This window comes from Gopherus evgoodei, chromosome 7, assembly GCF_007399415.2.
Source record: "Gopherus evgoodei ecotype Sinaloan lineage chromosome 7, rGopEvg1_v1.p, whole genome shotgun sequence".
NCBI lineage: Eukaryota > Metazoa > Chordata > Testudines > Testudinidae > Gopherus > Gopherus evgoodei.
Genome location: NC_044328.1, coordinates 32,067,887 through 32,094,045, shown reverse-complemented (window position 1 = coordinate 32,094,045; position 26,159 = coordinate 32,067,887). Strand labels below are relative to the sequence as shown.

Below are 26,159 nucleotides of genomic sequence, written 5' to 3'. Positions count from 1 at the left end.
GTCAAGGAAAAAAAGAGTAGGAGAGTGCATCTTCAAGCCCAGACTGCTTCTGACCTTCTTGGCTTCTGGAAGGCCCAAATAGCACAACCCAGGCCGGGGTGGAGGAAGATATAACATTAAAGAGGTTGTCGGACTCCTCCGCAACCTCCTCAATTTTTAAGTTCAAGTTGGTAGCCACCATTTTAAGTAGAGCCCGGTGCTCCTTGAAGTTGTTGGGGGATCGCCCATTTCGGAGGGACCCGCCACCGCTTTGTCCAGAGACAGCGAGGAGGAGTGCACCGCTGGGGTGGGGGGGGGAAGGGGCGGGTTCCCCTTCCTTGTCTGGGGATGGCTCCTTAGGTGCTGGAGTCTGATGTGCTGCCTCCATGTCGGGTTCGGTACCATGTTCAGACTCTGGTGTTGGCGGTAGTTTGTTTGAGGCAACCAGGGAGGACTGGTGGGAATATGGAATCAGCAGTACGGCCATTGAACAGGCCACAGTCCCGGCTGGCATGCTGTCGCTGCAGGCGCTGCACTAGCTTCGCAGATCAGCAGCGAATCACCCCTCCTTGGTGAGGGGATGAACTCCCAATCCAAGTCCAACCATTGTTCTTCCAGCGACCAGAGTGGAGCCGTCGAGGCCTGAGTCTGCCAACTGACCCTGGTCAGTGACCAGCAAGGTGAGGATCAGTGTCTGCCTGACAAATAGAGCTGGTGGAATGGAGACTGGTGCTGCGACTAGGAGCAATCTTGCCCCCATGAGGACCATCTGCGAGACCGTCTGGGTGAGGGTGACTCGCGCTGTGGAGATCTTTGATGGGAAGCTAACTGGTACTGGTAGTACAAGAAAGGGTGCCTCAACTCTGATGTCCCATATCTCATAGGGGGAAGAGCATGGTGGGCCTTCTGACTGGAGACCAAGAATGTGGTGCCAGGGTTCTAGGCTGTGGAGATGGGAATCTACACCTGCGTTCTGAGGACTGAAGCTGCTCCACTGCCCTATAGGGCGGTCCCATGCCTGGCTTGCCCTTAGGCACTGGGGCCTTAGCCAGGTCAGGCGCCTGGCGCAGTGTCTGCAGTGCTGGTTGGCCTGCTTGTTCTTTAGCTGCTGGGGCTGCTTCGAGCAACAAGGGCTCTAGGAGAAGCCCGGGTCCCCTGCCACTCCTGGGAGTCAGAGGCGGGTATCCCTGGCTGGGCTGGGGGTTCAGACTTCACAGGTACTCCTGTGAAGCCCCAGGGCAGGTACATGGCCTGACACAAGTCCTTTGCCAAAGGCCCCTTTCCCTTCCAGTGTCAGAGGCTTTTCTTCTTTTTTCACTTCTTCAGCACCAGCAAGGAGGAACAGTGCTGGGCAGAGCCTGGTGCCAGCAGTGTGCTCTATACTGATGCTGAGGTGCTCAGCATGAGATCCGAGCGGGAGGGCTCTGATGCAGAACGAAGTGCAGCCTCTGTGAGGAGGACCCTCAAGTGGATATCCCGCTCCTTTTGGGTTCTAGAGTAAAAGTTATTACAAATTCTGCACTTGTCCTTTCTATGGGACTCCCCCAAGCAGTTCAGACAACTGTCCCGGGGGTCATTAATAGCCATCGGCCTGTTACATGATGAGCGTGGTTTGAAGCTGGGAGAGTGAGGCATGCCCCGTTCTGGGGCAAAGTACCAGCCGGGCCTTCAACTACCAAACTACCTAACACTTAAAGGCTAATTAAGTTCCTAAACTATATACAAAGACGACAAACAATGGGCTGTTGAAGAACCACTAATGCTCTTGCGATTGTAAGACAAGTTGCTTCGACCAACTGTCATGGGCGGTAAGAAGGAACTGAGAGAATATAGGGTCAGCAGCGCCTCTATACCAGCACATGGGTAGCTGACCCTACAGATACCGTTAAGGCAAAAATCTCCAATGAGTGTGCACATGGGCACGCACACACCTAGAATGGAATTTACATGAGTGAGCACTCAAAGAAGAAATTCTGAATCCTAAACATATACATTTTAGATCTAATGTGCTGCACAGGACACCAGGCCTTGGCTATGGATTCCCATATTGTGACACTTTAGAACAGAAAGGATGTCCTTATTCAGCATGGTGCACAGATACTCAAATATATCTTAATACAAAAAACAAAATAAATAAAATAAGAAAACACACACACACACACACACACGAGAGAGAGAGCAAGCCAGTGCTGCATCAGACTGTGAGTACCAGGCTTGGAGTTTGAGCAACGCAGACAGCCTGGAGAAAGGCCCCAGGGTCCCAACAGGGAAAGAAGGAGATCCACCAGGCCAGCAAACACAGCTGCCGCAGACTCTGGTGGACCTACAAGTTTAAGAATCCCAAGCTCACCTCCCTCTGCAGTCCATGGAGAACTCCATTGCAGCACCTCTCTAGTCTCCCTCATCATTCCACATGGCCTCAGGGGCTACTGCACTATCCCCACCAAGCAATCCCAGGGGACATGAAAGAACCACAGCTTCACATACAATGATCTGTGAAAGGTTGGTGTATGTGTAGCTACAATGGATATGAATGTTCTTTCCCCTTCATAAGTTCCGTTGTATTAATGTATTAAGTTTAATCTATTTGCTTAAAAACTGCATGGATTTCTCTTCATTGATTTTGTTACACATTAAAATTCTATTGCTTTGAATATAATTTCTCTTTATTAGTTCAAAACATACGCTGCCGAGTGCCCTAGCCGTTCTGAAAGCAACCAATTACTTGTTACTGTACAGTGTGGCAAGTTGTAGGATCAGTGACAAGCAAAATTAAAAGATGCATTGACAGGGTTATATTTATACATGTACACCACACAATCCCTAATAGGCCACAAAACAGCAGGGCCAGGTAAAGCAGAGTACACCACAATGAATTACAGTGGCTCACTGCTGCAGTGCTCTTTCAAAGCCTTCCTGAGCCATATAGCTCCGCATTGAACTCTCTTAATAACCCAGACAGCTGCTCCACCTCGGTGAAAAAACTTTTCCCCTTTTGCTTCATAAATATTATGCAGGACACAGCAGTCAGCTATAGCCATTGGGATATTTTTCTCACTGAGATCCAATTTTGTGGATAAACAATGCTAGTGACCCCTCAATCCACCAAAAGCAAATTCAACTGTCATTCTGCACCTGCTGAGGTGATAGTTGAATCTCGGTGCTGTCATGAGCCTGAACCAGGGGAGCAAGGGATAGACTGGGTCCCCCAAGATCACTATTGGAATTTCAACATTCCCAATGGAAATCCAGTCAGGAAAGAAAGTCGCTGCTTGTAGTTTTCTGAAAAGTCCTATGTTCTTAAAGATGTGAGCATTATTCACCTTCCCTGATCAGCCCACATCGATGCCTGTGAAGCGTTCCCAGGGGTCCACTAATGCTTGCATAACCAGATAAAACTAGCCTTTTCTGTTGATTTACTCTGTGGCAAAGTGGTCTGGTACCAAAATAGAGACATGCATGCCGTCTATTGCTCCACCACAGTTCAGGAACCCCACTGCTGTACAACCATCCACTATACCCTGCATATTGCCAGGACATACAGTCCTACACAGCAGGCGGCAATTAATGGTCCTGCACATTTGCATTACAATTACCCACATAATGGATTTTCCAACTCCAAAATAACTTCCGACTGATTGCCAGCAAAATTGCATTGCAGGTTTCCACAGTGCAATTGCCACTTGCTTCTCCACTATCAGTGTAGCTTTCATTCTGGTGTTCCTGTGCTGGATGGCTGAGGTGAGCCTGGCACACAGATCCAGGAATGCGTGCTTGTGCATCCAAAAGTTCTGCAGTCACTGTTCTTCATTCCAAGCCTGCATTACGATGCGATCCCACCAGTCAGTGCTTGTTTCTCAGATCCAGAAGCAGCACTCCACTATCTAAGCTGCTCCGTGAACACCAACAACCACCTCCAAAAAGTTGTGTTCCACTGATTTGGTTCTTCTTGCAACTCTGCAAATACCAGAGGATTGTATGTCCTGTGCTTGCAACATTCATGACAACAGTTCAAAGCTGTGCAGGCTACATGATGCTGTCAGAGATGGTGGATAGTAAGGAGGGCCGTACAGATTTGTATGATTTTGAAAAAGACATGAAAATTATGGGATATAGATCAGTAGTTCTCAACCGGGGGTCCGAGGCCCCCTAGGGAGCCTTGAGCAGGTTTTTGTTTTGTTTTGTTTTGTTTTTGGGGGGGGGGGGGGGACCTCCAAGCAGGGCCAGCCCAGTCACTCAGGACTGAAGCTGAAACCTGAGCAATGTAGCTTCGTGGGGGCCCCAGGCAATTGCCCTGCTTGCTACCCCCTAACATCAGCCCTGGCTTTTATATGCAGAAAACCAGTTATTGTGGCACAAGTGGGCTGTGGAGTTTTTTTTAAAATAGTATGTTGCCGGGGGGGGGGGGGGGGGGAGGGAGGGCGGGAGAAGAGTCCAGCTGAGAAAGAAAAAGGTTGAGAACCTCTGATATAGAAGACATTATGGCATGGAGACAGTTGCACACTGAGAAGCTGACCTCTTGCTCCCAGCCACCCCGCCACAACTTGTTTCTGCTCCACCATGCATTGCCAAAACTTTGCCAAAAAACTGCACTGGACCGTGGCAGGTTGCACACTAGCAAATCTATCCATGGTGCACTGCGCCATGCATCAATACAAGCACTTCTGATGAGTGTATGCACCACTGACAAAAGGAGCCAAGTAAGCACGCGCACAAGTGACATACTAACTGCAGCAGCTTTAAGCCAATTTATCTGCATTAACCCAAGTTTGTAGTGTAGACATGGCCTAACATATCAACAAAACTGTTAATTCTCAGCTGAATACAATGGCATAAACAGAAGCAACAGAGCTGAATATTGTTCTGAAAATCTTCAATATTGGTGATGATGTGAAGAATCTGGGCAAATGGACCCACATTTTAAAGCAGAACTAATATAAACTGGAATACTGTACTATAAAGTCATAACCCTGACCCTTTTTTTAAATATAATGGACAATGTCAGGTTAAAAAATGTATAAATAATCTAATGTGCTGGTAACAAACAATGTTTAAGCCTAAAACCTGTTTAACTTTTCACTATTTAGGGTTTTTGTTTTGGGGGGCTTTTTTGCACTGCATACAGCTTAGAAAATGAAAATAGATTAATCTAACTTTTTGGTTTTACTGGACTAGCCAATACAGAAACATTTGGGTTCTAGATACTGTAGCGGAATTTTTAAATTAAAATAAAATGACTGAGTGCAAACATTTTACGATCACGTTTTGTCCAAAAAAATATACTGGTATATAAAATTTAATGTTTGGGCCTGAACAACCTGACATATCTTATTTCAAAGGATTTTAAAAAAAAAAGCAACACAGACACCTCTCAATGGGAATTGGGCACCTAACCACCCTTTGGGCCTTTTAAACTCTCTACCTCGTTTACACTGTGATGTTTAAAATAATATCTAGAACAAATAAAGGACCAAGTCCTTCATCAAACACAGTGGGGTCAGGATTTGGTCCAAACATTGATACATAGCAAAAAGTTTAACAATATAAAACTACTTCAGTTTCTAAAACTGAAGAGACAAAGAGAACTAGCGGACTTATTAAAGAGAAAAATGGTGTGATGGAAGAAGGAAAACACTGCTATGATAATTCCATTTGTTACTGTGTCCCTCACTTTGGCGAGTATCATGAAGACTACCATCCCTTCCCTCTGGTTAATATGAACAATTTTCAGTGTAGGACTGAAACATTACCTTAAAATGTAAGATCTGTTGTTACACAAATGCTAAAACATAAATCAGTATTTATCATGTTCAATAAAAAATGTCCTAAGATTCAAGAATCAGTGTTTTGTAGCTTGAAAGTTTGTAAAATAAAACCTTCATTTTCCTAGAAATGCAGCTTTTACGAAACTGTATTAAGTTAATGCACTATATATCTTTTCAGATTTCTATTGAAATTATATTACAGTTGTGACAGATTAGTACACAAAAGGAAGGAAGCAATATTACAGTCTGTTTCTTAACACTGACTTAATACAGCTTTGAAACTTTACTGTGCAGAAGAAAAATGCTGCTTTCCCTTTACATTTTAGTAGTTTACGTTTAACAGTACCGTATGTATCTCTCTCTCTCTGCTGGTGCCTGACTGCGTACTTCCAGTTTCGAATAAGGTGTGTGGTTGACTGGTCAGCTCGTAACTCTGAGGTTCCACTGTATGACCCGGTTCAGAATTCTTTTTAATACAATGGCTTTACTTGCCAACATGAGATCACAAGGTGGGGGCCAGGAGGGCACTGCACACCTCTAAGTTGCCCTGCTGCAACAATGAACCAATATGGCAGTACACCTCAGTAAGAGTGCCCTGATTGGGCAGTGCTGGTTCCTGTAACAGGTTGTTGAGTTGGTTGGCTGGAGAGAAGGTCAGATGATATTATCAAGAAATCTTGCTCTATTCTTCATTGGAAATGGCTGAGCCACATCAAGCCAAATTATTTTTTAAAACAAATTTTATGACAATGCTCCTACAGCACCTTCTAATGAGGAACCAAAGTACTTCACACATGTAATTATTTCAACCTCAGAATACACTTGTACAGTCAGGCATAGAACTTGCTCAGGGTCACAATGATATCTATGTCAGAGCTGAGAAGAGAGCACAGATCTCCTGGTTCTCTATCTTATGCTTTATACAAGACCATCTTATGACTGTTAACTGTATTTTAAAAATTCTCGTTTGAGTAAACTGTGTATTAAAATGGTAAATTTTTTATGTCCTTTGCTACATCTGTGCAGCAGTGTTGATTAATACACAGTGAGTCATTCTAAATGTGCTTTAAGAATCAGCATTACAACATAACATGGTCATGTTAAGCTTACTAGATGTTCATCTTTATTGAATGCTTAAGAATCTGTAGATTGAGGATTTTAATGTGTACACATGCATAGGATTTTAAATGACAATTACTATAAGATTTAGCGAAATAAATATTTCTTATTTTACTACTAAGTCATTTTGAAAACTTATGGCCTGATTTCTGTAGCAGCTGAATACCTAAACCTCTGACTGAGGTCACTGGGGCCTGCACATGCTCAGCACCTCTCAAAAAATCATACCTTTACAAGTTTTAAGTTGGTTGCTAAATTGAGCCTTCTTTCTGTGCATGCAACTATATTTGTGAAAATGATGGCAATTACATTCCCACCTCACAATCTAGACTACTACATCCCTGTTCATCATAAATCAAAGCAAGCTTCAAGACTATCTGAGCAGCAAAGAATCCTGTGGCACCTTATAGACTCTCAGAAGTTTTGGAGCATGAGCTTTCGTGGGTGAATACCCACTTCGTCAGATGCAAGACTATTTGAGATTCTTCCTCCTGTCCCAAAACTTTCAACCCCTGCCCAGCAACAATAGGGAAAACTGAGGTAACAGAATGGGCATCCAGACTGCAGTAAATCTGCAAGGTAACTCAATGTTACCAGAGAAACCACAGCTCAAAAGTGAAATATGATCTTTTTAAGAAAGTACTACAAATGCAGTGTAGCCAACTCTTGCTGTTGTTATAGAGTCTTGCAATAGTTGGTGTTTCCATAAAGACCCAGCTCTTAAGGGAAGTAATGACAAGAATTCAGCTCTTCTTTTTTAAAAAGTTTCTAGCCCATACTGTTTTATTCAGATCTTATACCACAGTCATCATGGTAGTATCTAGGTGGCTTCCAGTCGTACACTAAACAATACAACTTACATCTGTTATGTGCGGTTTGTCCTCTCTTTCTCATTCTCTCCTAAAGGAATAGAATTGTGTGTGTACTATACTATTTTGTTGCGTACGGTTTTTGTTTTTTAAAGTACATGCTTCTATGTGTTTACATGAAAGATGGCAAGATCAAAGCAGCATGCTATCCACTCAGAGTGACAGATGGTAAGATTTATGATTGGCTTTTGTTCCTGTGGAAGTCTTGGATTGGCTCTCAAAAGCTTGTCTAGCAGACTAATTTTGCTTGTGTGGTACAGGGAGCCTGGGGAGCAGAGTTATTAACCATGGTCTTCATCCTGAAACTTTAGGTGATCCTTCAGACATCCTGGGCTGCGCAATCTATGACTTGAAGGTAAGGACTGAGACCTTGAACTTAACGCAGTATTCTATGGGAAGCCAATACGCAAAACAGAGGACAGGTCTGATATGCTCATGATATCCTGTGCAGCTGGACAGACACACTGGAACATTCAGTACTACCTGAAGTGTCCTGATTGCCGATGGCTTCATGCAAAGATGTACTGATTTACTGTATGGGAGGCGAGGAAGGTGTGTATAACTGAGGCCTGTTAATCATCTGCCTGGAAAGGACAGAGCTTCCTTACCAAAAAGCGATGATAGAAAGCATTACTTGCAGATGCTACGAGCTAACTTAGCATCAGTAAGGAATCCAGGAACACTCCTAAACCTAAGGAATGAATTGACAAATTGTAAGTTTGAATCTTCACCAAACGGAGAATGCACTGTGCCTGCAAATTAAAGAGCTTTCCTCTGTTTCCAAACATAACCTCTCCCTTCATTGGACTGAAAAACCGCTAGCTGATCTCATCCAAGCACTGGGCCATCTTGGTGGTAGTAATTTATATGTGGTGAAGATGATATGTGACATTTGCATATTGCTGACAATGGAATCCAAGGTAATGGAGAAAAGCCTGAATATATGAACAGTGTGCACCCTATAGGCTCAGTAACTTGAATGCAAATAAAAATAATCCAATGTTTTAAAATCATGATTTTTGAAAGCTTGGGGTTGGCAATGCAGCAAATGGTTAATAGTACTTTACAATACCTGGGTTGCAAGAAAAGTGACATCCTAATCCTTTCATCCTAATGTGAATGAGAAGAACACAAATTGTTTTCAACCTTAAGTAAAAGTAAAATGAATTTAAGATTTTAAAACTGTAAGAAAGAAACTAAATGTTTTGTCGGTATTAAAATCTTATTAGAGTATAACTCATTGTACTGCGCGCAGCACTTGAAAAAATATTCTGCATAGCTGATAGTAAGATAATCATGTATTTTAGCTGTGCATGTTTATGTTCAATATTTGTGCCACTAACAGAATAACTGGTAGCAAGGAAATGAAGTGTCTAGTGAGACCTTATAGATTCATTTTTAATGTCTGATAGCTATACTCAACTGCATGCATTTAATTTATATTTGGATATATAAATGGAGTATACAGAAGGTCCAAATAATGGGAAACCGACTTCAAACGTGACGGTATAAAAGGAGGCGAAATAGCAAAACAAACTACACAACAGATGGAGTTAAAATGGATTACTGAAGAGGTCAGTCCTCTGAGGTGGGGTCCAGAGGAGAATGAAAAGTTACCTTTACGGTATCCGTGTTCTTCAACAAGTGATCCTCTTCTAAATTTTATTTTTCACAAATTTATATTACTTTTCTTTTAAACCCTTTCACTGACGTGTTCATAAGTATTTGTTCTCCTGTGAAAACTGGCTCGGCATATCCTCATTTGTAGAATACATAAACATCTGCGCTGAGCCTGGAACCATCAAGAAAAACAGTGACCAATACGGCTTGTGCAAATCCCTTCATGGAACCAAATGTACAGACCAGCAGCTATCATGAAACATGTGGTCCCAATTGCCCTCCGTTTTTTCTTACTTGGCTAGCTGAGTGTCAAGCAATGTGTTGCAATGCCTGCTGCTATCTTACATCTTTTATGTACTAGGCTTGTGTTTATTTGTGAACAACTAGGTCTGTTTCCACATACTCTAACAAACTTCCTGGTACCACACACTATGTTCAGTTCTTTGCCTGCCAAAGCTCTAGTTTATGCTTTGGTATTGTTCAATGGCTTATATAGCCTCTGTTTCCCTTTTTCATTTGAAATGTCTGATTTCCGACAAGAAGGCATGTTTTTAAAACATGAGACAGTAGAAGGTATGTAACAAACCCACACGTTCACTGCCTCGTGTGGCTGGGAGGGTCCCTCTCTCTCCAGTTTATAACTGTGTCTGTACATTCTCCCCCCCCCCCCCCCCCAAAAGCTGCAAAAGAACAAACTAAAACCTTTCCTACTGCAGGAGACTTGAAGGCTCAATCTGCAGGTCAGTCCACAGTACATCTGAGTACAGCAGAGATCCTGGACAGTTGGGTTCCATTTCCATTGTGTGAAAACAGGGGTTGACTACTCACTCAGTGCTGTAAGATGGTTTCTTGTTTACACTTGTGGCTTGCATAGGCTATGTGTAGCTGCATGCTGCAATGAAAGGCAGGCTGCATCTTTGCTGTGGTATATAGCTACAAGTAGCAATAAAAGGCTCCAGAAGCTCCCCATTGCCTATCCCTGGTTCTAAGACGACAGTGTTGTTTAGTGGTTAAATTATATGAGGTGACCAAAACATATACTGAGCACAATCTGGGAGGCAGTATGAATAAGTGGATCAGACTTGGATTTGGCATAATAGACACACTAAAGATAAGATGAAAGCTACCCTGATGCTCAAACAAATCTCTAAAATGTCATCTTTAAAAATCTAAAAATGGCAGAGAAGAATGTCCATTCATATGTAGTCATCTCATCCAAAATTTTTTTCACTTTGAAAGTCTACATTATATATAAGTGGATTGCATAAAACAAGCATCCATATTCACTTGCATGCAGAAATATTTGTGGATTCCACTTCATTTCGAAACTAATTTTTATTACCGATCATAATTTTGAGAAAAAGAATAGTTAGCTTTCATACTTTAGCGAATGCTTTAGCGAATGCTTTTTGGAACAATATTTTCTAGTAGCATGGGGAAGTTGAGTTCTTGATGTACAGAAGTTTTAACTGTGGCACATGGGGAAGATCTGTCGGTTGCCTTTCCCTCCCTCAGACAACCCTTGTGCCTCTTGGAGATCACCACCAGCAATACCTCCCAAAAGATACTTACTGCTGCATAAGAAAGTGCTGCTGGTGAGATCCTTTGAAGACTGATTCTCTTCTAACTCTGACATGATGTGACCTTGACTGCCTTCTAGGGCTGTCAGTAATAAGGGCTATAGTGGTGAGAACAACAGTCTGATAGTTAGGATACTGGTCTGAGGTTTGGGAGACGTGTGTTCAATTTCCCGCTCTGCCACAGACTTCCCATGTGACATTGTGCAAGTCAGTTACACTCTCTCTGCCTCAGCACCCCATCTGTAAAATGGGAATAGGGGGCGTTCTGAGGATAAACACATTAGATTGAGGTACTCAGATACTGAGATGATGGGGGCCATACAAGTCCCTTAGACTGATTTTTTCAGCAGCCAGCTGTGGGTTTTACAAATAAAATAGATTAAAAAAATTAGGAAAGAATGCAAGATAAAAATTAATTAGATAGGAAAAAGCACACCTGGACAATGCTCTAGAGTTCTGATTTCCCCTTGCTAAGATAAAATGTAGATGCAGTCCTAATCACTACTTCATTATCCCATAAAAGATAGTCAATATTTTAAACTTGCTTCAAACATCAAAAGCAGTTTATTCAAAAACCTAATGCAAAATGCTAGCATATAGCGTCATTCTTTATCAGAATCCTGTTGACTTGCGTCAACCTGAGGCTCCTTTTTATCCAGAGACAAAAATCCTTCTTCCCCATTCTTGGAGCCAAATGATTCTTCTCACATGAAGAATTTTGTATTAACAGGGTATTTGTACAATTGAATTCAATTTAGCACACTGCTCAGTCTTCCTTCTTAGGTACAACCTTTATCAGACAACTGGACACATACCAGATCCATCTTCCTTATTAAAGGCATATATTATGGCAACATACAATTGCCTAAACATAACGGACCGTATTGTACTAGGCATTGTATAAACAGATAAGACAGAACCCTGCTCTAAAGAGCTTACAATATAAGACACTCCCAATTTTTGTACTGGACCAAGGTGACAAGTGGCACTTTAAAAATGGAGCTGCAAGTCCTTATAAATTTGCCTTCAATATAGCAGTGAACTATGATCCTCACCTCTGTGCAGAATAGCGGCCCTTGTAAAATTTAACGTAGATGGTTAGCATAATGGGCCAAACGTGTAACCACACAATTTTACTTTGTATATTCCTCCCGCCTTCCCTTCGTATTATCTTTCCCTGCATCCTTCTTTGTCATACTCACACTTGTTTTAAGCTTCTTGAGGCAGGAATTATATTTTTTTGAGTAACGCACTATTTATTACCTCTGATGCTACATAATTAACTAAAATAATTAATCTCCCAAAAGCCAGCTAAAGAGAAACATTCAACATACAGATATAAGGGTTACAGAAAAAGCTTAAAACTAGATGTGCTGCATCAGGATGATGCTCTATGTCTGGCTACTAGGAGAATTCAGGTAATCTTAAAATTTGTAATATGCCTGTAATAAAACTACTCTTACCTGTTGCATGCAGAACTCAGGCATTTAACAGAATGTCCAAATGATTCTACATTACTTTAGTGACCACAGTCATGGTTCTGAAAGAGTTGGTACATGCCCATATATCATACCATTTCTCTGAAGCTACTATTTTGAATCTTAGCGTTCATTTATGTATTGCCAATCTCAAGAGATCAAACATCAAGAGTCAGTTCCCTAAAAGTAATGAGATTTTTTTTTTTAATTTGAGTTGATTTTTTTTTTTTATTGTGTCTTGACTAATTCCCTTGGATGCCTCTGCCAGTGTGTACATGTGATTGATTTCAGGTGGAAAAAAGTCAGCTTTAATGCACACAAATGTGCACTTCTCCCTGGATGCTCAACTTCCTCTCTCCTCCTTCAGATGGGGCACTACCATCCATTTCCTACTGTCTTGACTCTCTTCTCTCCCAGTTTCCCACCTTTCCTCCATATTCTCCTCATGCAGGAGGATTACAAAATGGAACTGGAAAATGACCAATGAACATCCAAGAAGCACAAAGTACTCTATGTATCAAGTTTTCTAATTATTTTTCAATAAATCTTTGTGTGAGCCTCAAAGATCTTTACATGGAAGAATGTCTTTACAATAGCAACCATCTTTGGTAACTGCAAAAACCCTAACCCAAGCAGAGCTTTCTGTAACCCTGTTATATTCTATATAGGTTCTTACACCACACTTCGCCATAATATCTGAGTGCCCTCCAGTACTGCATTGAGCAACATGGCTACACATCTGTCATGGGGTATTTGTTTTCTCATCCTCTCCCGGGGGACAAGCATGTGCAGTTACGTGTCTTAGTAGGGTTTGTTTTTTGCAGGTTTTTTTAAACCAACTATACCTGTTTCTAGGTGTTTGTTAAAGATGACAGTGTTAAAGAAATGTGCTTTGCACCTGGAGTGGAAAATAGTGAGAGAAGTGATGGTCTTCAGTTCTGGAGGGAGTTCATTTCATAGTCTCAAACCATTCCTGGATCAAGTTCTGTTTCCCTACTAGACAAGCTTTAATCTTATCAATGAGAGTTCCATTGTGCCACAGGAGCGTAGCTTTCCACCACTGTCTTCATCTTGAAGCTTGAGGTTGTCTCTTAGATATCCTGAAAGCCAATGCTATGGAGTGCTTTAACAGTAAGGCCTGAGACCTTTAACTTGATTCAAAATCCTATGAGAAGCCAATGGAGGTCAGGTTTGATGTGCTCACAGTAGCCTGTGTTGCTGAGAAGATGCGCTGCAGTGTTCTGTACTAGCTGGAGTTTCGAAAGTGCTGAAGACTTCATTCCCAGGTATTGGATTGCTGTAATCCATCTGAGACATGCAGTAATGATTTATAATCCTTAATTCTTTACAAATCAATTCTCATATTCAAAGCACTTCAAAAATAGGTCAGTCTACTTTTTTGCATAATTTTGATCAGCTACATGTGTCATCCTACTGCAATACAATTTAGTTTTTTAAAAAATATCTCAAGTATCCAAATAGCTAAAAATAATGTGTACTTTAATTATCCTTCCCTTACATTACCCTGAGGCTTCTTCCTCTGCCCAGGACTGCAGCTGCAGGACTTCCCCAGCTCCTCCAGAATGAGCAGCTGTTGGGTTCTGGGCAGAGGAGAACTCCAGTGGGAGGCAGGGAAGCGTTACTGTTGGTTCTGGTGTCCTGGACCCAGCAGCAACTTCTCTGTGACTCCACCCTTCCCTTGACTCCCACTGCCCCAGGACCTTCTCTCTCTGCTACTACTGAGATAGGGCTAATCCCTTCATGCAGGGATTAGCCCTAAATGGAAAGGTCAAATCCAAGTTCTTAGCTACACAGGGTATATCTACACTGCAAATAAGAACTTCAGAGCAGGGTCTCAGAACCCAGGTCAACTGATTCAGGCTTGCAGAGCTAAAAATATCAGTGTAGTTGTTCACTAGGGTTCAGAGCCCAGGCTCCAGCCCAAGCCCAAAACATCTACACTGCTATTTTTAACCCCACTGCCAGAGACTCAGGAGTCCAAGTCTGTTGACCCTGCGCTGACACTTTGTGCTGTGGGATTTTCTTGGCAGTATAGACTCCCACAGGCTCTGGTACAGAGCTCTGTCCATGCATCCAGACCCGAGAATCATGGGGAACGGATTTGCCTCTCATATCTTCACAATAAATCCCCTTGCAAGCACCAAAATACTGGGATTCATGATTAATTCACAAGTGTTAGCAATACTGATTTTTAAACAGCCAGTTGGTGGCTCCTACCCTGCAGTGGGCTCAGCTGCTAGTCCCGGCTGGGCTGGGAGGACTGGACTTTCTCTTCCCCTGCATGGCATCTGGGGCCATGTCACAGCCACCCCCAGATTTCTCCCCCAGCTGAAGGAAGCTCTGCAAACTCCCACCCTGGCCTCACACTTCCTGCACCCATGGGTCCTCAGCTGCAGAGGGAGGTGATCTCTGTACAGGGAGCTGCTCCCCCATCCACCCAACCCTTGTGCATCCAGACCCCCTCATATCCAGACCCACCTTCACCCAGAACCCCACCACAAGCCTCACTCCCCCTGCACCTGGACCATCCAAACAAGCTACCCACACCCTGATCCCCACCCTACCGAGCCCCAACCAGCTGTACTTGGATGCTCACCCCAATGAGGCCCACACCCAGACTCTCCTGTTAAGCCCCAACCACCTTCACCTGATCCCCCTGCCGAGTCCCATTACTGTTGCACCCAGAACCCTCCAACAAGCCCCCAATGCAGAACCCTCCAACTATCCCATGCTACTCATCCATGTGGGCACAAATGATACTGCGAGGTGTGACACTGAGCAGATCAAGAGTGACTACAGGGCTCTGGGAGTACGGGTTAAGGAGTTTGGAGCGCAGGTGGTATTCTCTTCGATTCTTCCTGTTGAAGGTAGGGGCCCGGGCAGAGACAGATGCATTGTGGAGGTGATTGCCTGGCTGCGAAGATGGTGTCGCCAGGAGGGCTTTGGCTTCCTCGACCACGGGATGCTATTCGATGAAGGACTGCTAAGCACAGATGGCGTTCACCTTTCAAAGAGGGGAAAGGCCTTATTTGCGCACAGACTGGCTAACCTAGTAAGGAGGGCTTTAAACTAGGTTCGACGGGGACAGGTGAGCAAACCCCACAGGTAAGTGGGGAACAAGACCTGGGAGATGGGTTTGAAACAGGAGGGAGCACGGGTTATAATGGCAGTGAGGAAGGAGGGTCAGGGCAAAGCTGGGAGGCAAGATCAAACCAGTATCTTAGATGCCTATATACAAATGCAAGAAGTATGGGTAATAAGCAGGAAGAACTGGAAGTGCTAATAAATAAATACAACTATGACATTGTTGGCATTACTGGAACTTGGTGGGATAATACACACGACTGGAATGTTGGTGTGGATGGGTATAGTTTGCTCAGGAAGGATAGACAGGGGAAAAAGGGAGGAGGTGTTGCCTTATATATTAAAAATGTACACACTTGGACTGTGGTGGAGATGGACATAGGAGACGGAAATGTTGAGAGTCTCTGGGTTACGCTAAAAGGGGTAAAAAACACGGGTGATGTCGTGCTGGGAGTCTACTACAGGCCACCTAATCAGGTGGAAGAGGTGGATGAGGCTTTTTTCAAACAACTAACAAAATCATCCAAAGCCCAAGATTTGGTGGTGATGGGGGACTTCAACTATCCAGATATATGTTGGGAAAATAACACCTTGAGGCACAGACTATCCAATAAGTTCCTGGACTGCATTGCAAACAACTTTTTATTTCAGAAAGTTGAAAAAGCTACTGGGGGGAAGCTGTTCTAGACTTGATTTTAACAAATAGGGAGGAACTTGTTGAGAATTTGAAAGTAGAAGGAAGCTTGGGTGAAAGTGATCATGAAATCATATAGAGTTTGCAATTCTAAGGAAGGGTAGAAGGGAGTACAGCAGAATAGAGACAATGGATTTCAGGAAGGCAGATTTTGGTAAGCTCAGAGAGCTGATAGGTAAGGTCCCATGGGAATCAAGACTGAGGGGAAAAACAACTGAGGAGAGTTGGCAGTTTTTCAAAGGGACGCTATTAAGGGCCCAAAAGCAAGCTATTCCGATGGTTAGGAAAAATAGAAAATGTGGCAAAAGACCACCTTGGCTTAACCACGAGATCTTGCGTGACCTACAAAATAAAAAGGCGTCATATAAAAAATGGAAACTAGGTCAGATTACAAAGGATGAATATAGGCAAATAACACAGGAATGCAGAGGCAAGATCAGAAAGGCAAAGGCACAAAATGAACTCAAACTAGCTACGGGAATAAAGGGAAACAAGAAGACTTTTTTTCAATACATTAGAAGCAAGAGGAAGACCAAGGACAGGGTAGGCCACTGCTCGGTAAGGAGGGGGAAACAGTAACGGGAGACTTGGAAATGGCAGAGATGCTTAATGACTTCTTTGTTTCAGTCTTCACTGAGAAGTCTGAAGGAATGTCTAGTATAGTGAATGCTTACGGGAAGAGGGTAGGTTTAGAAGATAAAATAAAAAAAGAGCAAGTAAAAAATCACTTAGAAAAGTTAGATGCCTGCAAGTCACCAGGGCCTGATGAAATGCATCCTAGAATACTCAAGGAGTTAATAGAAGAGGTATCTGAGCCTCTAGCTATTATCTTTGGGAAATCATGGGAGACGGGGGAGATTCCAGAAGACTGGAAGGGGGAAAATATAGTGCCCATCTATAAAAAGGGAAATAAAAACAACCCAGGAAACTACAGACCAGTTAGTTTAACTTCTGTGCCAGGGAAGATAATGGAGCAGGTAATTAAAGAAATCATCTGCAAACACTTGGAAGGTGGTAAGGTGATAGGGAATAGCCAGCATGGATTTGTAAAGAACAAATCGTGTCAAACTAATCTGATAGCATTCTTTGATAGGATAACGAGCCTTGTGGATAAGGGAGAAGCGGTGGATGTGATATACCTAGACTTTAGTAAGGCATTTGATATGGTCTCCCATGATATTCTTATAGATAAACTAGGAAAGTACAATTTAGATGGGGCTACTATAAAGGTGGGTGCATAATTGGCTGGATAACCGTACTCAGAGAGTAGTTGTTAATGGCTCCCAATCCTGTTGGAAAGGTATAACAAGTGGGTTTCCGCAGGGGTCTGTTTTGGGACCTGTTCTGTTCAATATCTTCATCAACGATTTAGATGTTGGCATAGAAAGTACGCTTATTAAGTTTGCGGACGATACCAAACTGGGAGGGACTGCAACTGCTTTGGAGGACAGGGTCAAAATTCAAAATGATCTGGACAAATTGGAGAAATGGTCTGAGGTAAACAGGATGAAGTTCAATAAAGATAAATGCAAAGTGCTCCACTTAAGAAGGAACAATCAGTTTCACACATACAGAATGGGAAGAGACTGTCTAGGAAGGAGTATGGCAGAAAGAGATCTAGGGGTCATAGTAGACCACAAGCTTAATATGAGTCAACAGTGTGATACTGTTGCAAAAAAAGCAAATGTGATTCTGGGATGCATTAACAGGTGTGTTGTAAACAAGACACGAGAAGTCATTCTTCCGCTTTACTCTGCGCTGGTCAGGCCTCAACTGGAGTATTGTGTCCAGTTCTGGGCTTGAGAACATGACCTATGAAGGAAGGCTGAAGGAATTGGGTTTGTTTAGTTTGGAAAAGAGAAGACTGAGAGGGGACATGATAGCAGTTTTCAGGTATCTAAAAGGGTGTCATCAGGAGGAGGGAGAAAACTTGTTCACCTTAGCCTCTAATGATAGAACAAGAAGCAATGGGCTTAAACTGCAGCAAGGGAGATTTAGGTTGGATATTAGGAAAAAGTTCCTAACTGTCAGGGTAGTTGAACAGTGGAATAGATTGCTTAGGGAAGTTGTGGAATCTCCATCTCTGGAGATAATTAAGAGTAGGTTAGATAAATGTCTATTAGGGATAGTCTAGACAATATTTGGTCCAGCCATGAGGGCAGGGGACTGGACTCGATGACCTCTCGAGGTCCCTTCCAGTCCTGGAGTCTATAAGATTCCCCCCTCACCCAGATCCCCCACTGAGCCACCCACACCCAGATTGCCCCACACAGACCCCTCTCAACCCACCCCTGGACCCCCCACACTTGGATCCTGCCTTGCTGAGCCTGCCAGCCCACACCTGGTACAGAGGGGCAGGGCACTGGGGTGTTTCTGGGACAGGCCCAATTCTTGTGCTGTGTCAGGGTTGGGTGCAGCCTCATCACTGAGTCCATGTCCTAGGGGAAACAGCACAGTGATCTCTCACTTCTGTGCAGACAGTGGCCTGTGCTTCCCAACGCCATGCTGGAGCTTCCACGTTAATTTGACAAATAAAATTTACAGAATTGTGCAGAATTTTAAAATATTGTGTGAAGAATTTTTAATTTTTTGACACAGAATTTTTAGGTGCAGAATGCTCTTGGGAATAATTTTGGCAACTCGTGGGTGGAAATTGGAACAGTATCCCCTCCCCTTTTCTTTTTTTGACTAATCATAACACAACTACAATACTGTCGTCTCTTGAGTAAGAGCAGTACTCACGTTGTCCTCTACAAATTAAATATAAAAATACTTTCAGGTAATATTAGGGACATTGTTACAAATCTACAGGCAGGCTCCCTTCTCTGTCCCTCAGCTGACTAAAAACAGTCTCCTCTACAGGCTGGCAAAGGATTCTGGAGTATGCTTATAGTGAGCAATTGGTCTCTGCTCATCTACAGGGCAGAAGCTGTCTAAAGTTTCCAGGATGCAGTGAACTGAAGCAAGACAGATGCATTACTTGCAAATTTCTGCATCAGTTTTCCAAACAGCACCAACAACTTAAATGATGAGTTAGCAAGTCCTGGTCTATTTCACAACACAGAAGTTTACATGCCAAACAGAAGTTAGATAATGGAAGTTTTGTATAAAATAAGTAGAGTATAAATACTGAAACAATTACACTGTATTTGAATTTAACTGCACATCGCTTACCTAGCTTTGGAAATACTATTAAGTATTCTGCATTGCACTGAGGACATGCTACTCGAGCTGTACTGTTTCCTCTTTGTTTTTCATCCACCCAACGCTGTAGACAAGTCTGGTGAACCCATTTTGTAGAGCCTCTACATCGGCAAGGTCTCACCCACTCCGCTGTTCGATCATCTTCATCCGTGGCAAAACACACCCAGCAACTTCTGTAATTAAAACAAATAAATATCAGGCAAAAGTACCAATGTATATAAACACTTATAGATAATATTTTTACATGTAAAGCAGTTTAAAAACAAACAAAAAAAACCCTTGAACCTGGAGAGGGCAATTACATTTGTCATTCCTTGTATCACCAAGATCATCACTACTCCCTTTGCAGAGCAAACTTTTCCTATTAATAATGCAATAGTGTTTCTGACAGCAAAATATTAGTTTTAAAATATTTTGGAATAATTAAGCAGTATTAATTCAGTTTGATAATTGAGCAATTAGTCAATGTCAAAGTTGTAGATTCAAAATCTGAATCACTTGATAGATATTTGCAAAGTACACGTTCTTAATGTATTATCCATGCCTCTACCCACCTCAGAACCACTGCAAAACACATGCTTTGCTGTCTGCTTTAATCAAAAACAGACAGCTATGCCAAAAGTACAGTCCTTGCAAAACAAACTCAAAACCACTGTGTGTTTGTGATGAAGACTAACACAAAGTATAATGCATCGCATTGGCATTAAACATCCAACAAGGAGAAGGGTTGAGGCATTTTAGTATGACAGTATCCCACTTATCTATCACCAAAATGTTACAAAAGCACCAAAAACACTTTAGTTACAAAAATAACCACAATGCTGTAAGTGTTACCTGGATATAGTATCAATACTTGGAACTTATAGAGCACTTCTCATCAAAGTATCTCAAATTATTTTACAAAGGGTGGGTTATTTACAGTTAGGCAAAATTAAGGAATGGAGAGGTTATGAGATCTGTATAGGAAGGAAGAGAGCAAGTTCCAGCCCCAGTTCTAACCACTAATGCACTTTGTCTCTAGGCATCTGGGATATAGTTTTCAAAATAATATGAAACATGGTTCTGGCTTAAAGTGTTTCTAAAACTTCAAAATTAACAAGAACTCCATGATTTGTTTCACACTGAACCAACTTTTGCTGCCTCATTTCATATATTAATTAATTTTAAAAAGATAGAGTCTGCAAATATTTCAGATTTCATGAGTAATTACCTGCTTGTTCTCTATCTAGAAGTCTACTATTAAGAAATAATTGCAATAAAAGTCTCAAATCTTTCACTGGCCTCATTAAAATTATGCCCCCGTCATCTTGATTTTAAGAAGCACTATCATTGTCTAATTTGAGATATCCATGGTGTTTTCAAAACTTAAGCTCCAAAATTAGATTTTGAAAAAGAAATTTTGTTAAATACTTACTGTTGAACTTAAGTATTTTCAGGAAATGCTTTACTGCATATTGTTTAACTGAAACATCCTTCTGCTATGTTTAGCACTCAAATATTGAGTGCCCAAGAACCAGAAAGGAAAAAACTAATTAGTTTACATTGTCTAAGCAGCTGAATGGTATACCAAAGGTAAACACTAGTTAATGAGCAATGAAATACAAGTTAATTTTAACAAGTTAGGATTTTAACATCTTAAGTTATTAAAACGGTTCTAATAAAGTATAATTAACTAGTGTCCCTTTAAACTGCTTAAAACACATTAATTTTATTCAGCTGTTTACTCACTTTTAATGTAACTACATTTTTATTGATATAATTACTTGCTCTGTGTGCTGAATGAGGCTGGGATTTTGTAGGAAAAAACCCAATCTTGATTACATAATTAAAGATTAATACATATGCACAAGGAGTCTGAATTAAGGTTGCATAAGCAACCTTATTTCTGGTATTTCCTAGCTTGAGTGCTCGCCTTTGCAACCTTAATGTTATTAACTAAGTTTTCAGTGTTTAAGCTAAATAAATAAATAAAATCATCATATGGTACCATACTAACCCCTAATATGGGTCCTGGGCAAGGCTGAGATCTTTATCCACAGTAAAGTCCTCTACTATTTGAATAAACAGCTGCAGTAAAAGTTTTCTTACGTGTACAACTGCCACTAGAGGGGAATGGAGACACTCTGCCCATGAGATGCACAGCTATTTGCTAGATAGCAAAGGAACATTGACTCATGACTAATAGGTTCAATTCTAGGTTATTATGGACTCTGTTCCTGTACAACCCTCCCCTTCCAGCTCCTGCGTCTTTTTCCTATCTCCCTATTGTGCCATATTTATAAAGTTTGACCTTAAATGTTGGATTTTTCCTCCCTGATTATTTCTTTATACAGAAAAACAGCCTTTAACACAAAGTTTTTGATAGAGACTTATGGATTCCACATTAATTTTTTTATTTAAAATGTTTTAAGAAATTATGTGTTTAGGCCTTAACATTTTATATTAAACTCTGATTTCATTTTAAACAGATTTAAACAGAAAAGCATATAATTTAAACAAAATAAAAATCCAATTTCTCTTATTTTTTCAAAAAAATCATTGCTTTTTAGATGCCCTGCTGTGCTGCCTGGGGAAGAGCCAGGGAAAGCATTGAGAGCAAAGGAGAAAGTCTCCCTGAGCTCAGTTTTGGTACCACAGCTGCCCTGGTTAGCTGGGAGGAGCAATTGCAGGGAAACTCCTACTCAGACCCCGAGGCCTGTGAGGTAGGTGCACATGTCATTTTTATGGATTGTAGGAGCTGTGTGGTATTGAAGTATGCTCAGTAGAGATGGAATCATACAAAAATTTAGCTACCAAACTAACAAGTCTCCACACTGCTCGTATGAATTGAGATTTTGAGGTTTTTTTCTCCACTGAGATAGCAAAAAGTATGTCCCTGACAAAGGCAATCCTATGCTCCAAAGCACTTAGATGGATATAAGGCTTTTGGTTTTTAAATAAGCAAATATATTATTTTTCCTTAATCTTATTCTCAAATGGCTGAACCATTTTAGATTAAAAACTAGTCTGAGGCAGATATGCATAATAGGAAATTTCAGCTCAAACTGTTTAACTTTGGCAAATTTATAATTAACAAAAACCAGCATCTTTTAAGGGAAAATGTTGGGCTACCTTAACCACAGGTGTTGCTACCTGTGCCACCTATAATAAATTTCCTTCCACATTATTTTAGACATTTAGATTGTACTATTTGTATTTGCCAACTAAAACTTAACTTAAAAAGAACCATTCTCTACTAAATGAATGAATTACAATTAACAATGTTTTATTGGTGTGAGGAAAGAACTTGAGGTATTACACTTTTGCCTCCAAAATACTGAAAATGTATAGTGCAAAAAAGAGATACTTTCAGTTCAATAAGAAAAACTATCATGTACATAAAGTAGTATTTTAAAACAGTGAATAAATGCAACTTCTATATTCCAAACTAGAATTAAACCACTAGCGCACCTTAGCTACATCAGTCACTGCTGTCAGTTCTGCAGCTGAACAGAATTCATTTCTCAAATATTCCACACAGCAATTACCCCAAGATCATATGAGTATCATTGCTTAAAGCAGAAAAGAACAGATTTAGAATAGTCAGCAGTTCCTAAATGTGCAGCTATTTGTACTCTGAAGGGCCACAGATTATTTCTCAATGTAGGAAATCAAAAATCAATGTACCAATGCAAGATAATTATAAGCAGATGCCAGCTTCCCGAAGTTTGGTCTCAAAACAATTAAATAGGCAGATACTAAGTCACTTCTGCAGGTGAAATAACTTTAAAATATGTAAGTCTCTACTCTTCATTTCTTAATACTGCATTTACTTGGATCATGCATTCAATATGTATTATAGATAGCATGCACGATACACCTTAACATAGTTTAATGCCACACTCAATTTGTCTGCTCTTTGTATGTGATCCTGAACTGCTGGTTGAGCACCCAAGTAATAATGCCTGGTAAAGCCTTTAAAATGATAATTAACATCTGTGGCTTAGATCCAGATGTTTGCATAGATGGGGTTCATGTCACTGTCCATATTAACCAATCCAACTTCTGAAAATTTTGCTCCATTCATTCAATTTTCAAAAGAGAAAATTACAACCTGCCATAGTCTGCGACTTCCAACTTAGCGTACTAGGTCATATTGCTTTTTGGGTAGAATCAGAATTAGGAAGTCAGACTCCTGCAAGTAAATCAGAAAAACCTTTTTTGCATTTATTTAGAAATAAAAAATGGGTAAAATGATGACCCAATCAAACTTTAGGACAGGGTAATATTTTTTAATAGATTCCCTTCTTCTCATTTGTTTTCAGTTTATGCACATACTTGTACATGCAAATTAGGTATCTGCACACAAACATGGCTGGATGCATCTGCATGCACTTATTTGCCACACAACTGTATGCTCACATTAAATTACAGTAATCAGGGCCTGATAAATGCCTCAAGAGGTGGTACCTGTAACTGCGGACTAGAAGGCTTCAAGTTCAAATTTGACACACGGACTTGACTCGCACCCAATGCTGATTCTTTTTTTGCTGCAATAAGGTACATTGCTTTCAAAAGGTTATACCCAGCTCCCTTTGCTCATCCTTAAATTAAAGGTTCTATAGGATTTTTCAAAAAGCATACAAAATATGAAGGCTCTCCAGCTTAAGAATTTACCAGACCAAAAATGTAGTTAAGCTGGAGTTAAGGCTAACAACATGTCAGTGATTTAAGGATTAAGTGCTGTTAAAACACTATGGTTAAAAGCCAGTCATTAAAATCAAGGACAGTCAGACTAATCTTAACTTTAAAAGAAACCAAAGCATTTGAAGCTATGGAAATGTAGTTAAGTCACTCAAATCTTACTTCTGCCCCATACCTAATTAACACCCCCCCATTTTCTCCTCTTTATTCATATCTACTTTGTAAGATGGTTTTGGATCCAGAACTGTAAGGGCTTTCAGGTGTCTTCCACATGCCAACTTCTGCCCCTAAATTACACCCATGGAAGTGTACCAAAGACAGGTTGCACAGAATAGACAAGATGCAGAATTTGGTCTGCAGAATCTATATTACTGATGTAATATCTGCAAAGCAAAGGACCCAGCTTGACATTCAGATTCTAGAAAAGTGTGCAGGGCAGGCAGTTATTTAAAAAATCTATTTTTTTCCTTTTTAAACTAAGCAAATATGGGCTGGAGTAGATAGAGACCACAAAGAACTCACAATGCTATTTTGTGACAAGGGCTGCTGTGTCACCCTTTTTTAGGTCTTTGGCCTTCTGTACACTTGCAAATTTCACAGCTATAATAAATCACTAGTGCAATTCCAGTAACAGCAATGGTGGAAGCTGTAAATAGAGGCAGGACACAGATATTTTGTTCACCATGTTATATAACCATATTAAGTCTGAGCACTAACTCCACTTCAGCTTCCAGTATGGTTAAAACTGGTGGAGCTACACAGGTAGTGAATTATGGCTATGAAGCTTGCTCCTGTACATGCACTCTTGCAGTTTTTAGCCCTTATGCTTGTGAAGATAAGCACTGCATAGGTACACCCTGAAAAGACTGTGTGTGGTCCTCAGTCTAAAGAAAGATATCTTGATATAGACATGCTAATTGTTTCTGTTCAACTCAATGGGGAATTAACTCTGAAGTATGACTTTAGCTGCTTCTGCACTTTTAAGGAAGTGTCCCACTGTTGCAGGCGCCATCAGCAGTAATGCCACATGCATTTTTAAAGCCTTGTTGCCTTTATGTGCCCAGAGCAGGTCCAATTGACAGGGTGATAAAAATGCCCCAAGTAAAAGGAACTACAATAGTCAAGCCACAAGATGACAAGAGACTGAGGGGAAGTGGTGAGACCACTATTAACAAGTAAAATCAGTGTGATTAAAATCTGTCAGAGACATCTTAACCACTGACTGATGCATGGTGGGCTGGTAAACAGGGAGTTATCAGCTCTGGCTGATAACTCCATTCATACAATGAGACAAACTAAACACTTATCTATTCATAAAAATATTCTCTGACACTGCACTCCTCATAATATTTCTCTCTGACCACCTGAAAGTAGAGTCAGAAATTCTATGAAGTAACCACCATTTATTGTAGATAACACCCTTCTGCTATCATAGACCACTGTTAGGAAAGTGGCATCTCCCTCCTATTAAATGCTGGATGAAGGAAAAGTCAAAATAACCATTTTACTCCTGCTTCTGCTTTTAAACAAAATCTGGATTTTATTCACAACAGGGAGAGAGCTGGCTGTAGGGATCAGATTGAATAATTGCTATAAAAGAGTATTAAAATGAAAAGTTAAGATTCCTACAGAACTGTTTTGCTTTCTTACAGTGATAAAATTTAACCCTGACACCAAGGAGTTGATTATATATGTGACTAATACAACAGAAACATAGGCAATTTCAATAAGGACTGTAACAGCAATACAGGAGTTGAACCATTCCTTACTTATCTGTGACTGTTCTGCAAAATTTATATAGAACTGGGCAAGCTATTCCATGGTTTCCTTGAAGAACAATGCAGCATTAATAGCCGCTTCTGGCTGAGAGTCTACACATCTGAAAATCCCTAAGGCCGTTTGCATCATCTGGTCCAGAACATTCCCTGAAGTATCTGCATCTAAGAAAATTACAACTAAGGATTTAGTACAACTAACTAGAGAGGGATTTATATAAACAGTTGCTAGGTAGGATTCCCAAATTTCCTCATTCAATACTAGATTTTTGTCAGGCGCTACTTCAG

At 41.1% G+C, this 26,159-nt stretch overlaps 1 protein-coding gene across 1 annotated transcript in view; it reads right to left on the bottom strand.

Annotated features, from left to right (window-relative positions):
* MARCHF5 (membrane associated ring-CH-type finger 5) overlaps positions 1 to 26,159 on the bottom strand; it is a 61,739-nt gene that overhangs the window by 17,263 nt on the left and 18,317 nt on the right. Inside the window, exon 2 of the mRNA XM_030571300.1 lies at positions 19,384 to 19,586. Coding sequence (XP_030427160.1) covers positions 19,384 to 19,586 — 203 coding nt within the window. The remainder of the gene's footprint in view (positions 1 to 19,383; positions 19,587 to 26,159) is intronic.